The 17,500-nt window shown below is 37.0% G+C and overlaps 1 protein-coding gene across 1 annotated transcript in view; it reads left to right on the forward strand.

The window, feature by feature from the left end:
* The window catches only part of TYR (tyrosinase), a 96,392-nt gene extending 93,005 nt beyond the window's left edge, over positions 1 to 3,387 (forward strand). The window contains exon 5 of the mRNA XM_062198296.1: positions 3,161 to 3,387. Within this exon, the coding sequence (XP_062054280.1) occupies positions 3,161 to 3,387 (227 nt within the window). The remainder of the gene's footprint in view (positions 1 to 3,160) is intronic.
* Positions 3,388 to 17,500: the final 14,113 nt, after the last annotated feature.

Consider the following 17,500-nt stretch of genomic DNA (forward strand, 5'->3'; position numbering starts at 1 on the left):
CAAACTATATTAAGGTAAAAACTTTTATTTTAGTATGCAGGTACTTAATTTTTTTCAAAATTATTAGGACATTTTGAAGTGTAAATGCTGGAAACTCCATGGGAACAAAATTAGATTAAAAAGGGAATTTATTGGCTTACATAGTCCAAGGAACGTATAAAAATTTAAACTATGGAAAAGGTGGAAATACAGTAGAGACTTAAAAGCAGCAAGAAGCAAGGAAACAAGTGAAGACTGCATCTCTTCCTTTCATGCTCTAGTTTCCGTCTTTGCTGCTTCTGTCTTGGCTTCCTCCTATTTTCCACAGAGTAGGAAGTACAGCTGACCTCAGCTTCGGCGCCACCTGACTCTCAATTCCAGCACATTTTGGTACTGATTTCAACTGGCCCCTCCTGAGTCATGGGTCTGCTATATACTGGCTACATACAGTCAAGGAAAGGGTTCATAAAATAATGTTACCACTTCTGCATTAGTGAGGGTGGGAGTTGGGAATGGGTAGCGGTCATCCTAGTTAAGACAGACTCAAATTTCATAGCTTAAATAAGATTATTTATCCCTGAAATTATAGTTTTGCTATTTTGTTGAATATCATCTCTGTAATCTCAGGATAAGAGCTGTTCCTTTCTAGTAGCTCCAGATGCCCTAGGGGTTTGCTCTGAACCACATGGTCTGTGATAGCTTACCCAATCCTATCTGCACTCTAACTAAGGAGAAAAGGGGCAAGTTTTATATCTTTCTTTTTAAGGAAGTTGCCCAGTAGTTACATATATTACTTTTGTTCAAGTCTCGAGTCACATATCTGTAATTTTCTTCAAGGAGAGCGCAAGATACACTGTCTTTGTTCCACTGTATCACAAAAGGAATGTTGGTAACCTTCTATATACATTCCATATGCCTTCCACATACATTCTAGATATGGTACATAAAAATTGTTCTTTTATAGAGAATCTATGTACTCTCATTGAGTAAATGTTGAATATTTTTAATTTATCGAAATTTAGTTTCTCAGATGCTATAATTATACTATGTAAATTTTATTTATTTATTTATTATTTTTTAATGAGTTTTTATTTGTACATTTTAAAAAGTGGTGCATGGCTCTGGCCTCAGAATCAACCCTTAAGGCATTCAGATCTGGCTAAAAAGCCCATGAGAGTATTTCAGGCATGGAAAACCAAGACACTCTGGCAAAAAAAAAAATAACCTAAATGAAAGATCTCTGTGAGTGAGATCCCAGCAGAAAAGAATGGGCCATCAAAGAAGGAGATACCTTTCTCTGAAAGGAGGAGAGAACTTCCACAATGACTGCCGCCTTGTATAAATAAGGTCAGAGTTGGTGAATTCAAGAGGCTTCCATAGCCTTGGTAGCTCATGACAAGAGCCTGGGGTGATTACTGACGCCATAAATGAAAGTGTCAATTGTTAAATCAACAACAGGAGTCTCTGTGCACTTACTCCCCATGTAGGGTCTCTATCCTTAATGTGTTGTACTATGTGAATTAACGGTATAACTAGTACTCAAACTGTACTTTATACTTGTGTTTCTGTGTGGGTGCAAACTGTTGAAGTCTATACTTAGTATACACTAAATTGATCTTCTTTATATAAAGATAATTGAAAATGAATCTTGATGAAGAATGGGATGGGAGAGGGAGTGGGAGATGGAATGGTTGTGAGTGGAAGGGAGGTTATGGGGGGAAAAAGCCGCTATAATCAAAAGGTTGTACTATGGAAATTTATATTTATTAAATAAAAGTTAAAAAAGTGGTGCATGGTCACTGTTATTATGGGTACAATGTGATATTTTCTTTTTTTATAGAAAACTTTTATTTAATAAATATAAATTTCAAAAGTACAACTTTTGGATTATAGTGGTTCTTCCCCCCCCCCATAACCACCATCCCACCTCCTATTCCCTCTCCCAACCCATTCTTCGTTAGGATTCATTTTTAATTATCATTATATACATAAAATCAACTCTATACTGTGTAAAGATCTGTTGCTTTAAGATTTAAAACTGTGACCTCTATGAATGCACACATTGTTCAAATGTTATGGAGTTCCTGGGGGCATTCTAAAATTATTGAGCCTTTTCAATTATTAAAGTCAGTAAATGTGAGATAATCCAAAGACTGCATTATTGACGAATACAACAGTGTTCCATATGTAATCAGAATTGCTATAAAATCAGCAGAAGGAACTGTACAATAACAGTTAACATTTAATGGAATGAGCACTATGTACAAGGAACTGAATAATTTACAGATGTTGCCTACAAGATTTTTTTTTCATATTTTTTGGCTTTTTTAATTTGTTTATCATTTTGTACACTGATACAGAGGTAAAAGAAAGTGACTGGCACTTAAATCTGAAAGAACTATTTACAATTAAATCCACAAATGTCGATTTCTCTTCTTGACATGTCAGTGAAAAATCACCAACAGCCATGAAAATAGAACACATTATATCATAAAGAAAGCAAAAGATAGACAAAAAGTCATAAACTAGAAATCAAACTAAGGAAGGTATCATTTTCTTGATGCCCCACATGCTTCTTTTCTGTGGACTTAGGTAAAACACATTCTTATTCTTCAGTGATCCATTGATATATTTTAGCCTGCTCTGGGGATTTATTCATTTGGCTATTCAGGCAAGCCAGTACCCCTCAAAAATCCACTCCACAATTTAATTTTACCACAAATAGGTTGTCCTATGAGTTGTTTTAAGGAGTCACTATGGGCTTTTTTTCACAGACTCATTGTAACAGTCTTGGGAGGCAGGAATCCTGAGTTCTAATCCCAGCTCTTGCTATTTAATTAGCTGTGACTTGGATAACTCATCATTTCACCTCTCACAACCCAGGTTTATCATCTTAAGGCAGAATCTGGTGCCCCAAAGATATGGCCCCCAAAGACCTATCTACAGGTATTTAAATAAAACATTCCCAATACACAGCTACCAGGAGTATTAGGTATAACTTTCCCAGGCTGTTACAGCTGGTCAGTAGCACAACTGGTATCCAAACTTAAGTGTCTGATGGCAAAGTACTATGAAGGTGATGATGATGGTGGCAGTGGTGGTAATGGTGGTGGTCGTGGTGGTAGTGGTAGTTACTGTTAACAAAAAACCAGAAAAACCTTAACTTGTCTTTTTGTTTCAGACCCAGACTTTTTTCAAGGCTATATTAAGCCCTTGTTGGAACAAGCCAGTCGGATCTGGCCATGGCTCATTGGAGCAGCTGTAGTAGGGGCTGTCCTTACTGCAGCGCTGGCAACACTCATCGGCCTGTTGTGTCGTCACAAGAGAAAGCAGCTTCCAGAAGAAAAGCAGCCACTCCTCATGGAAAAGGAGGATTATCACAGTTTGTTGTATCAGAGCCATCTATAAAAGTCATACGTAATAGATTAGGTCCAAAAGGCCTTACCTTGCTCTAACTCAAAGTGATGTTCAGATTCCCAAGAGAAGCCCAATAGACTGGTATCTACGACCATTCTCAGAATTGTAATCTAATATAAAGTGGGCTTTCCCCTCCAATGCAGGTCGAACACAACTGCGTTTCTCCTGAAGTTTGTAATCGGTACCATTTCCCCAAGCTTGTATTTCTAAAGAAAGGATCATAGGATCATAAGCAACTGTTACTTGTATCTAAATAAAAATGCTCTTATGAAATATTGGAATAATTTTGATGTTTGTCTCCTGATTGTTTTAAAGATGTTTCTTTTCTATTGTTTCCTTCCTTTGATTTGAATAAAACAGTAACAAATGTACACTGCCTTTTTGAACTTGAGAAATACATTTTAATTTTCTCCAGTAAGCATGTGATATATCCCTATATTTTGTATTTCAGCTCTAAAATGTGTTACAGACCTGAAATAGAAACGAATCATCAGCTCTTTCCAGCTATAATCCTATGTACACTTCTTAAAGCTACTGAGAACAAGAATCCAGTCTCTACCATCAATATGGCCAAGTGCCTATCTCCAGACATGTCCATTAAATATCTTGATGCTTATACTAACAAGCATATTAACAACTTTTTTCTTTCTAAGAAGAATTTTATTTTATTAGAGAAATATTAACATTAAGGGTTCAGACTAATTATCTGAATATTATCATGCACAGTACTACTAAAAGAACTCATCCCATTTTTCTTGGCTATTAAGACCTAATATTATGAAGTCCAGATAACCTCATTACTTAAAATTTTTGATATAATTGTACTGTATTTACATATAATATGAAAGACTAGCACAGAGGAGTAGAAGTTATAGAGACCCATATTGGTTCAATAAAATCTGTCAATTCTCAACTTCTCTAAACAAAGATGGGCATTCTTGGAAAATGGTGACTGACTACCATTGGAGTCTTTTTTTAAAAAATTAACTATTTTTTTTTTAATTTTCTTAAAGGCAGAAAGAGAGGGAGAGGGGGAAGAGAAGAGGAGAGAGATAGAAGATAGAGATAGAGATTAGAGATAGAGATAGAGAGACAGAGAGACAGGGACAGAGACAGAGATTCTACCCACTGGTTCACTTTTCAAATGCCTGCAACAGCCAGGGCTAAGGCCAGGCTGAAACCAGGAGCCAGAGCTGGAACCAAACCATCATCTCCCAGGGTGCACATCAGCAGGAAGCTGGAATCTGAAAGCACAGCAGGCATCCCTATATGATATGCATCCCTGTATGGGATGCAGGCATTTCAAGTATGTCTTAGCCACTGGGCCAAGTGCTGCCCCTGGAATTCTTCATATATTGTGTTGGGTGGCTAACAGGCCTTGGATTCTAGAAAGAAAATTCACATTTTGACTATATAGGAATACATATTTAAATTGGTTCAGGACTCTAAAAAATCTTCTCTCCATACAAAACCAAGGCCATATCAACGACTAAAATTAACTGATACTCTGCCGCAGTGTTCTAAGGAGTTTTCATCATCATATTTTACATCTACCTTCCCAACCAAGCACATTTGCTTTTGTCTGGTATGGCCCGTCTCTTTGTGATTATCTGCTTAGTAGGTTCAAATTTGAACTTCATTTTGATTATTCCACTTTAAAAAAAAAAGATTTATTTAGTTAGTTATGTGAAAAGCAGAGTGACAGAGAAAAAGGAGAGACAATAACAGAGATCTTGCATCTGCTGGTTAACTCCCCAAGTGCTCGGTATAGATGGAGCTGGGCTAAGCAGAACTGTGATATTATCTTCCTTTATTCCTTCTGGGAGTGTGGGAATTGAGTGTCAGCTGCCTGATTCCTCGTTCTGCAGTTTCAACAAACATCTAATTTTTCTACCACCCTGGTGTCAGTGTTTGGCTTGTTGCATGTTGGATGGTTAAGTGATTTTGGCTATTTTTTAAATCCAGAGTAAACAGAAATTTGCAATTACTTCCTAAAGTACCTCATGGAAAATTGGAAAATTCCTAATAGTGAATTCAGTATGTATCAGCAGTCATCCTCCATGTCCTTTCATTATCAGACTTAAGTTAGCTTTTCTAATTTTTTGTTTCTAGTGGAAACGATCTGGCAAAGGGTGGGTAGTGGTATTCTCATTGTCACCACTGGACCCTCAAGTAATGAAATCGGAGAAGACTCCCTAAAATTTACCCTGAAATGTAGCCCCTTAAAGTTCCCTAGAAATGTTATCCGGGGTGCCACGTGTGCTACCGGAATTTGGGGTGCCTTAGGATTTCATCACGGGCTTATTACTAAATCCCCGATATTAAAAAGCCCAAGAGGGTTCTTGCCTAATATTTAGAGAAGAATTCTAAATACCGGCACAGATAAATGAGGCAGCATGGTACGTTTTAAGCTTTTATTTAGTAAGAAAGATGCATAAGAGAGTGAGAGCTTTATTTAGGGAAGAGAGGTGAATAGGGGTTCATATCAATCACCAGGAACCAGACACGCTGATGAGCATCTAGGCCAGGAAGCCTAGAGCACATGGCCTGAAGGCCATGCGCCCTGGAGGCGTGGGGCTGCAGCAAGCCCCTTCCTAGGAAGAGACCAGGGAAAAAGAGCAGGCCGGGCCACACCGTGGCTCAGCTTTTAACCCACTTCCAAAGGGGAGTGGTTAATTAACCTGATTAGATTGTGGGCACCCAGGTGTGGCCAGGTAGGGGAATGAGGCCACACAGGGGCGTGGCAAAGGCATCAGGTAGGGGCATGAGGTCACACAGGGACTTGGTGAAGGCATGGTCTTCCAGTTCACAAATCTGATCAATTTTAACCTGTATGCATGCCTACTTCAGTAAGAGAGGGTAAATACTGGGATTATATGCCCAACTTGGTGACTATCTTGAAAGAAGGATTAAAACTGATCATATGCAGTGGCATCTTAAGTCTGGATTCAATTTACTTAGGAATTGGAACTACTAAAACTAAAAGCAAGCAGAAATGGTAAAAGAATTTGGATAATGATCTGCAAAAGTCTTAAAGAAGAAATAACAGTAATTAGGGACTCTAAATCTCAGAGCCCATTTGTGTGGGTGTGTGAGATCAATCCTGAAAAATAATTATGTGTACATCATTTGTCTAGGTATGATTTGAAGGCAAGATTATAGGTGATATTTTTCAACCATTTCTGCAAAGCACATTGAATAATTTTGAATAATTTTGGCAAAGCACATTGAATAAAAGTCCACTCAAGAAAGTTTCAGGGATCTGTCTGAAGTAATGTTTTTATCATAAGGCAGTTCCCTCTTTTATTATTGCACTGCAGCATAGAACATTGTTTTGTTTCTCTAGAGGCTCAAGGTATTTTTTGGTGTAGCACCTATATCTATGATAAAATCCACCATGACTATGATTCCCTGGTTTTCTGAACAAGGATCCAAAATTACACGATTGATATTACAGTATCTATGACAATTTAATTAAATTATAATTAACATTATAGTGCGTGGCTAGCACTCTTTTGCTTTGTTTTGGTGTGACTTTCACAAATTGCTTCATTTTTTGCTCTGATCTTTTTCCATCACTGCAGTGTGAATCACATTTTTTATATACAGAGAAATAAGCAGCTTCCACTCCTTTTTTTCCTTTTTCTGTGTTTTGCTTAAAAATGTATTTTTAGTACCCAACCTTTCCAACAAGTCAAATATATAATTCTCCATATGTAGAAATAAGTATGTGATGGGTACAAGTCAACCAGTGTCTCCAGCAGGCTGACAACTGGCATTGTGGATGTTTTTAAATAGCCTTTTCCTTGTTTATATGGTCTTTGATTTGAGGGAACGATTTTCTTTGTCATCATAAAAAGGGCCTCCTTGGGGCCACCTATTGTGAGTCTGTGCTATTTTGGAGGACATATCAGTAGAACAAAGTTCCACTCCCCCTCTGATTAGACTTCTGAAAGCTGCTGAAATGAAAATGTAAAAGGGGTATTTTTATAAGCTTTGCATTGCTTATTTTCAAAAGCGTTTGCCAGTTTTCACAATGTAATAAAAATAAAAATTCTTATGGAAACCCACTGAGGACTCAAGGTCTTTCAAATTGTACAGCTATTTAAAACTATATGGGAATAATTTAAGAGTTTTCCTTAAAAACTAGCCTTATTAAAACTATGTACTTCATGTTTATCTTCTTGTTTTATGAGTTATTTTCTTAATAAGGGTGTAAGAAATTACTTTGTGTTCATCTACCAATTCTCCTATGTTTCATAATCATAATCATGATTTCTAATTTTTAGTTAAAAATAAGTATCAAAGATGTTATCAGCTAGTGAATAGTTCTAAATACTGTGCTGAGCACTTCATATACATTTACACATTTAATCTTCATATTATAAATATGAGAAAACTATTGTTTAAATAAGTACTTTGCCCAAGTTTACGTATTTGTTCAGTAGTTTAGGTAATTTATCTGTACTGTGAATTCAGTTATTATTAATTACAAATTTAAGTGCTGTATTTTATTTAATTATGTTAAAGTTTCACATCTAATTCCTTATCATTGAACGTCTGAGTTTCATCTGGCCTTTGCTATTGTTGCTGTAACTATAGTTAACTCTGTAATGAATATCATGGTGCACATAGCATTTGATTTATCTTAATTTATTTTTCAGGGGTAAGTTCTCTGAGTTAGAGATCCAGATCTAATGAATTGCCACAGTACTCTTGAAAAAGATTGCACAAATTTAAAAGATGCAAATATGGACTCTAAAATTAAGAGATCAGATAGGATGGAGGAGAAAAATGAAAATGTGAACTGAGAAGGAAGAAGAGTTACAACTCTCTTTGGAAGGAACTGAAAACCCTAATTACAAGCCAAATTATTGTCTTCTCATAAATCTTTTTCATATTAAAATGTGTATTTAATGACTATTTCCTCTCACTAAAGTTAGATGAAAATTCAAGCTAAAACTACCTTATCCAGATAGGGAATAACATGTCCATAAATCAGTAACCAAAATGAGAAAATCTTACAATTGTTTACTTCTTGAGGAGGTAGAAAATTTTGTGTGCTTCAACCTGTCAGAATCATGGAATAAAAATAACAAACTGGAAATACCCAGTTTTAAATATAAGAACAAGACATGAAAATAGCTTATGAATCAAAGCAGAGTTGGAGTCAGCTACTGGCATATACAAAAGACCAAGTAAAATGGGTAGAGATTGGTAAACCCCCCACAAGTTAAGTTGTGCATTGATTTTCAAGCAACTACTACCTTCTGCCTAGGTTTGATAAGCCTCCCTTATCAAATCATGTCATTGTTAAATACGCTGGCCAGTATAAATACAAAGAATGAATGAGTATGCTCATATGTATGTATGTGAGTTGAAAGAGAGAGAGAGAGAGAGAGAGAGAGAGAGAGAGAGAGAGAGAGAAGGAGAAGGAGTAGGTGCAGAAGGAGGAGGAGGAGAAAAGAAAGAAAAAGAATGAAAGGAAGGAAGGAGAGAGAGTAGGAGAGGGAGGGAGAGAGAAAGGGAAGGAAACAGAAAGAAAGAAGGAAGGGAGAAAGAAGAAAGGAAAGAGAGAAAGAAGAGAGAGAATGCAAGACTGAACAATTTTCTCCCATCTTCAGCTTTATTGCAGTGTATATCGGTTTTCTACTGCTGCTGCAGTAAATTACAACCAAAACAGTGTCTGAAAACAAAACAAATGTATTATCTTATAGATTTGTAAATCAACAGTCCTAGCTGGATTTCACTGGCATAAAATCAAAGTGTCAGAGGGGCTGTGTTCCTTATGGAGGCGCGAAGCACATATTAATTTCCAACTTCAAGCACCAATCTGCATCCTTTGTCTCATGGTCCCCTTCCTCATTTTTCAAAGCCAGATAAATTGCCTGATGCTGACCCTTTTTAAAATTTTTTAACATTTATTAATTTATTTGAAAGGGAGAGAGAGAGAGAGAGAAAGAGAGAGAGAGAGAGAGAGAGAAAGAGGTAGATAGAGAATCGATCTTCTATCTACTGTTTACTCCCCAAATGGCTGCAACAGCTGGAGCTGGGTTGATCCAAAGCCAGGTGCCAACAGCTTCTTCTAGGTCTCCCACATGGGTACAGGGACCCAAGGACTTGGTCCATCTTCCATTGCTTTCCCAGGCAGATCAGCAGAGAGCTGGATTGGAAGTGCAGCATCTGGGACATGAACCAGCACCCATATGGGATTTCAGAGCCACAGATGGTGGTTTTAGCCATTATGCCACAGTGCCAGCCTCCTGGCCCTTCTTCTGAAGTTATTTTTTCTTTCTAACTGACCTAGAGAAAAACTTTGCTTTTAGACAAATTAGTATGGGCCAACCTTGTAATTCAGAAGACTCCATCTCAAGATCTCGCTAGTAGCTGTAGATCAAATGATTCCATTTTCTCGTCTTTCCCCATTTTGCTTAACAGAAAATCTAACTGCATTGGCCGGCGCCATGGCTTAACAGGCTAATCCTCCACCTTGCGGCGCCGGCACACCGGGTTCTAGTCCCAGTTGGGGCGCCAGATTCTATCCCGGTTACCCCTCTTCCAGGCCAGCTCTCTGCTATGGCCTGGGAGTGCAGTGGAGGATGGCCCAAGTGCTTGGGCCCTGCACCCGCATGGGAGACCAGGAGAAGCACCTGGCTCCTGGCTTCGGATCAGCACGATGCGCTAGCCGCAGCGGCCATTGGAGGGTGAACCAACGGCAAAAAGGAAGACCTTTCTCTCTGACTCTCTCTCTCTCACTATCCACTCTGCCTGTCAAAAAAAAGAAAAAAAAAAAATCTAACTGCAGACCTTGCAACTAATCTGACTTCCTCTTAACTCAACAGATAGATATTCTTTGATTATGAATTCCAGGAACTAACTGCAGGGAGATGGGCTTAAATTGTGGAACCTCAGATAACAGAAATAATTGATCAAAGCTGGCTTTGGGAATCTGTGCATAGTCAACAAAGCTATCTTACTGAAACTTTCTTTGGCCAGTTCCAGGATGATTATCAGAATTGACCATGGGAATCTGCACATGCTCAGTAAAGCTTCCAATCTTCCCTAATCCTCCGTAATTTTTCTTTTTCTTTTCAAAAGCACTCCTGCCAATTTGAGAATTTAAGATAGTCCTTGAGGAAAGTCCACCATCTTTTCAGGCTACCAGCTTCTTGAAAGAAAATCTGACTTCCTTGCACTAACTTTTGTCTCTTGAATATTGTCTTTCCAGAAGCAAGCAGCTGAACCTGCATTTGCTAATATTGACTTTAATTGCATCTGAAAATCCTTTTTTTCAGGTATGATAACATATTTACAGGAACTGGAGATTAGAATGGTAAAACTGTGGTAAATTGAACACATTATTCTAATGTGCTGACTTGAAAAACCAAGAATGAAAATTAGCCAGATAATAGATTAATCTTTATGTAAAAGTAACATGGCATAGTTTATAATATTCAGTGCACTAAAGATTAAGAAACCATTAAACACAGAGCAGGTATTTGGTCTGGTGGTTAAAATGCCACTTGGGATTCCCACATCCTATATCATGATGCCTGGGTTTGACACTTGGCTTTGCTTCCTAGTCCAGTTTTCTGATAATGTGCATCCTGGGAGACAGAGGATAGCTCAAGTACTTCAATACCTGCCACCCATACGGGAGAGAGATTGAGCCATTCTCCTTGTTCTAGCCTAGCTTGGCCTTAGCTGTTGTAGGCATTTAAGGAATGAACCGTTAGATGGAACATTCATCTCTGTCTCTCTGTCCAACATATATAATGAAAATAAAAATAATGTGAAACATGTATGTGTAAATAACGTTTAGCAGATATGGGATCTGAAATTATTCTCTATGAATATGATTGTGTGATTCCTGGCTCAATCTCCCATTAGCTGTATGAACTTTTGTGTTACTTTACTTTTCTGGGACTCAGTTTATCATCTGTAAAATGCAGGTGATAATAGTGGTTTCCTCAACATATCTGAAAAATAAATTCAAAGCAGTTACACTAATGCATGATATAAGCACATAATTATAAGTCCTCAGTGTTATTTTTTCACAAATTCTTACAGAGCACATTAACTTAGCATGTAAATGGTCCTTAAAATGAGAGACAAAAATATAACCACACATTTTATTTTTGCAAATTATTTTTCATAAGCATGAATAGTGATATATCTCCTTAATGAAATTATGTCCTGCTAACTATAAGCATATATCTTTAAGACTGATAAACATTTGGAATGTAGAGATATTTACCATGGCAGTAATAGACTCACAGCTCATAAAACAAAGATTGACTATTTTACATGTGGCACTCGGCTTGGAACTAAAATCATAGGCCAACTCTTCCCAGCAAGAAGGACATCTCTGAGGCAGAGAGTGATGTTTTACTTTGAATCATTCATTTGTTTCAAGAGGCAAATCATTCATTTGTTTCAAGAGGACATCTATTTTATGTTGGCACTGTGCTGGTGATATAAGGATTAATAAGGTTTGGTCTCTATCCTTAGTGAAGTCAAGTTATTTGCAAAGACCCAACCCTATAGGTGAATTATAGCAATATTAAAAGTACTATCATAAAGTACTTTTATGTATGTATGTATGCAATGTAATATATGTAATGTAATATAATTAATACTATAGTGGTACAAGTAATAATATCAGAGGTGACATAGAAGGGCTCAAAGAAAAGCTGATAATTGAACTCATGGAAGTTCATCACATAGATCAGGTCATCAAATGATTACATGAGCAAAGACAAGTTTGACAAACTGTGGATAATATGCTAAATCCTTCTGTCACATGCTTTTGTTAATGAAACTTTAGTGGAAGACAACCACACTCATTGATTTATGGTATATATTGTCTATGGCTGTTTCCAAGCAGCCATAATAGTGTGGAGTCACAAAAACTATGTGGCCCACAGAGCCTATAACTTATGCTATCTGGCTCTTGACGGAAACATTTGCCAACCCTTGATCTAAACTAGATCAGAGAAATTTAGAGCAGCTAAGAAGAGATCAATGTAGGTATAAAATTATGAAGGAGAATACCACCTTAAAAATTGCGAAAACAGTTCATTAAAGTTCTTCCTATTTTACCAATACTTCCTTATTTTACCAGTAGATACACATTTATATGGATACATATATACACATTCAAACAAAATTAAGAATTATTGATAGGTTAAAATACTGAATTATATGAATAAGGTATGGGTATTATGCTAACAAAAGATCCTTTTTTTCTGTATCAAATCTCTGTACCTCTTACATTTTTGTTTTACTCCTTTTCTTCTTATTCACTATTGTTTCCATTAAGCATCTTTCCTTTTACCACAGACCCATATCTTTGAATGTGTGAGTTCCCAATTCTTTTGAACTTTCTGGGTCTTTACTTCCTCAGTTTTCTTCATTGATTCTGTATAAATTCTTCTCATAGGATCTTTAACATGTCAGCATTTACACATACCAAATTTAAATAGAAAATCCTTCTCTAAGAATGTCATATTCCCCCTCAGCTTTTGTAGTCTAGCTTCTTAACAGTTGTTTGCACTGTAGACTCCATTCCTTGTCTCCCACTCACTACTCAACCTACTCCAATCTGTTTTCTGTCCAGTCTTTCCACTGAAACTTTTCTTAACAAGATCACTAAAGGTGTCTGTGTTGCCAATCAGGTGATATTTTTGGTGTTCACTTTACTGGATCCTAGGGCACCACTGTAATGTTCTGATTGTTCTCATTTTAAACATTCTTAACTTGTAGTTTTGGGGGAGATAATCCACTTACAGTTTTCTTTTTTCCTCTCTGGTCTTGCCTCCTCAGCTTTCCTTACAGGTTCAACTCCATTATCCTGGATATTGCAAGTTTCTTGGTTGAGGTTCTCTTAGAAATAGACTAAGCAATAAGTATATAATTCAGGTAATTTCTTGAGGACTGTTCACAGGATTAATATTCCCAAGAGGTAATCAGAGTATGGAAGTAAGAGAAAATGCAATGAAATAAAGGTCACAGCCAACAATATAGGGAGATCTACAGCTAGGATGGATATGAATATATACATACAAAAGGTAATTTTAAGGAATTTTCTTATGTAAGTTATTCAGGGTTGACTAAGCAAATCTAAAATTGTGGTGGACAAGAAGTTAGGAAGATTGGAACCATAAAGTTGTGAACTAAAACTTGTTCAGAAATTTCCCCCCTTCAGATTAACTTAAAACTTATTTTTGACTTTAATCATATATGAAAAACTATTCACAGTGGCATGTAGATTGATACTTGATTAAATAACTGGAGGACATGTATGTATGCAACAGTATGCTTACTTTCTCTCTTCCAACTCTTGTGAGAAAATATACTCTATAGTTTATACTGGGAAAATACTAGAAAGGAAAATCTGGAGACTGTAGTTCAACATAACCAATTTGACACAGGAAAAGCCATTATACATGGAGGAAGACTAGAACCTCTTTGCCAAAGTATTTGAGTCATTTTCTGGCTATTATTTCTCTATGTGTCCATTTACCATCAAATTTTCCAGAGAAAGATCCCAGAAAGGTTAAGGATTCTTTCAAACTTGTTAAATTCTGTATCATGGGAGATTCTCTCATATTGAAATACTTCTCCTTATCAACCTTTGTGGTTCTCTCCATCTTTATCAGCTCCCTCAGGATCCACAGCCAAGTACAAAGACTCTTTGAAAATTTCACAGTAAATGCATTATGAGAAAAAAAGAACTATGCGTGGATTTCAACTTAACTTTTAATTCTATTTTTCCATGAAAATTTTGAAGTACCTTTGTATATTTTCTTAGATCTTCCTGGGTATACATTAGCTAAATCCTTTATTTAATCACTATCTAGACCTTTTAATGCCCAAGCCATTTCTCATTCCAGGAACTTGGAACTCTCTTCTGATACATTATCCTCCTTTACCTTTCACATCTAATCTCTCAGTGCTGCTCTTATTCTACCCTCAATTTATGGTAAGTTTGGCCTGTCTCCACTTCATTCAAGCCTGCCCACAGTGTCACAGCAATCTCTCTATTTCAATTACAGTCTAAGCTATCCTTGTCTGTTGTTGAAACTCCTGCAATAGTCTCTTGACTAGATTCTAGTTACCTCGTGTGCCTTCTGCTATTCCACATAGCAACTGAAGTGACCATCTGACAGCATGCTATGACACTTGAGAAGCTTAACATTTTTCTTCAGTTAATTCTAAATCCTCAAGGAAGCCTTCCCGTTTTAGTCCCTGCTGGCTTCCTCAGCTTCATCTCATCTTATTGTGCACCATACTTGCAGTGCTGTAGCCACACTGACTTTCTTTCAGCTCACTGAAAGTATGGTTCCTTCCACTGTCCTATGACATCCCTCTGCCTTCATTCCACCATAGCCCCAAATCCATGATTATGTTTTTAATTTTTTGTTAAATGTCACAGCCTACTTAATCTCACTTAGGTCATTATCTCGTTATGTACTTTATTTCTTACACAGCATTAACCTAACTTGTCATTCCTAACTATTTGTGTATTGTAAAGGTTAGTGCAAGCTCTTCTGCTAAACTGTAAGCTCTATGAAGGGAAGTTCTGTATAGATTTATCTAGTTATTTATTTGAGTGGCAGAAAGAGACAGAGAGAGACCAAGAATCTTCTATTCACTGGTTCACTTTTCAAATGTGCACAACAGTCCAGGCTGGGCAAGGCTAAAGCCAGGAGTTCAGAACTCCATCCAGGTCTCCCATGTAGGTGGCAGGAACTGAAGTACTTGAACCATTATTTGCTTCCTTCTGGATTCTGGCATTGCAGGCAGTGGCTTAACCCACTATGCCACAATGCCGACCCTTGTTCTTCCTGTTAATATTTATGACATTCTTACTTGTGTCCAGGCATTTGTAATATAACTTACCAAAATTGATTCAGGGAGATGACATTATGGTTCAGCAGGATAAGCCATTGCTTGGGAGGCCTGTGTCTTGAGTCCTAGCTACTCCACTTCTGGTACAGCTGTCTGCTAACGCACTTAGGAAGGCAGCCGAGGATGGTTCAGGTGCTTAAGCCCTACCTATGTGGGGGACCCCAATTAATTTTGCATTTATTCAGTGTAGTGCATGGCTTTAGAGTCTTAATCCTGGCTTCTGGCGAGGATTAATAGTCTTAATTCCTGGCTTCTGGCTTTGGCCAGCCCAGCCACCACTGTTGCAGTTATTTTGGGAGTAAACCAATAGATGGAAGATATCTCTCCTGTCTCTCTCTCTGTCTTTCCTTCTCTCTGCCTTTCAAATAAATAAAATAATTTTTATTTTACAAAAAGGGAAGACTGAAAGTGAAACTCAATAAAAATAGATCTAAAGGAGTATGAAAAAATAAACCCAGTTTAAATACACTTTGTACTTAGGAAAAAATAAGACCTAACCTTCACCTCAGCATGTCAAGGACTGCCAAAAAGTAAAAGTTTCTGATTATTCTAGAAGATTTCCAGGTTGCATTAAATTATGTAATACTCCTATGAAAAGAAAATGAGAAACCAAAGCTGCTGAAAACAATGATACTGTGAAAATGGAACAGATCACAGAAAAGTTCCTAGCAGAAACTGAAACCAGGCTGGCATGATAAATCTTCTAATGACTCCAGAAGACAATGTTCTTAGATGCAGATGGGGAACATCTCTGTTAGAGCTTCCATAGCATGATAAATTGTGAAGAAAAAGCTATTAGTGATAACACTAGTGGAATAGTTATACAAATAGCTCAGTTTAGAAAAATTCTTTATAGAAATAAAATGATGGAATATGTGTTGGAATTGGGAATACCATGCTAGAATTTGTGAGACTACTGAAACCACTAAACAGACATTCAGTCCTTAAAATGCTTACAATCCAAGAAGAAATGTAAGAAATAGTCATACTTCCAAACTAAAAATATGAAAGAGCCGAATTTAGGCCATAAAAAAAAAGAATTAAAGAAGTTGAAAGAGGTTTTTTCCCCTCACCTGAAAGATAAAGAAATAAATGCTAAGAGGCTGAATAGCATCCCATATATCATACCACTAGCATTGAAACCCAACCTACATATGAACCCAAAGTTCATCGATTTTCTAGTACACTATGTTGATGCAGCTTATTACTTGTGTAGGTGATTGGTGTGTGTTTGTGTGTGTGTGTGTGTGTTAATAATGATTCAGGGCCAAAACTGCTTTAGAGGACATCAGTAGGGGAACAGAACTATGTTAGACAACTGTTAAAGACAAGGTGAAGCCTTGGCACAGCTTTATGGTATGGCTGTGGCTCTCAGGGCTCTATTTGCCCGTTACTCTAATTTGAAGCACCTGTTACAGGTAAGGTTGGGAGACTGGGGCTAACTGCCCCTAAGGACAAGCCTTAACAAAGCCCTCACACTTGTAACACATAGTTTCTTCAGTCTGTTTTGCAAGCCTGTGACAAGGCAATCATTTCTCCAACAAGTTTTCCCATAAAAACTAAATAAACTATTTTCTACCACCATCATGAAAGAAATTTAAGGCACAAAGTCAGCTATGGAAACGTTTGAAATCTGAATTTATTTACTAGCCAAAACCACTCATCAAAGCCTTTTGTCAGAAAAAACTGGAAACAAAATCTCAAAAGTCACATTGTCAAAATACATGGAAGGTAACTTTGCAATCTGTCATAATTAATACTCTAGTCAAAAATTACTTTTTGCACAGTACTTTGAGTCTATATCTGAAATGCAAAACATATTCTGGAAGGAATACTTATATCTCTCAGTTGATTACATTTTATCAACAAACTGCAAATATGGACTCTACAACACAAGTCACTCAGAAAGATTTCTTATAGATTTCATTGCCTAATTAAAAAAAAAAAAACAATGAGAAACTTATGCTGTCAAACATTTTTATCTTTTTGAGTTCTGGCAAACACGTTCTTGGCAGCAAGGTAATCCATATGAATAAGAAAGGCATTTTAGAGAAACTTTTAATCTTCAAGATTGAGATTTGTATCAGTCTCTGATAGGCACACTCCTGCCCCACCCCACCCCCAAACATTTTTCCTGATTATCTTTCGCATATTTCCCTTACTGGCTGCTGCTACTGAGTGATCTTACAAG

Source organism: Lepus europaeus, chromosome 7, assembly GCF_033115175.1.
Source record: "Lepus europaeus isolate LE1 chromosome 7, mLepTim1.pri, whole genome shotgun sequence".
Lineage (NCBI taxonomy): Eukaryota > Metazoa > Chordata > Mammalia > Lagomorpha > Leporidae > Lepus > Lepus europaeus.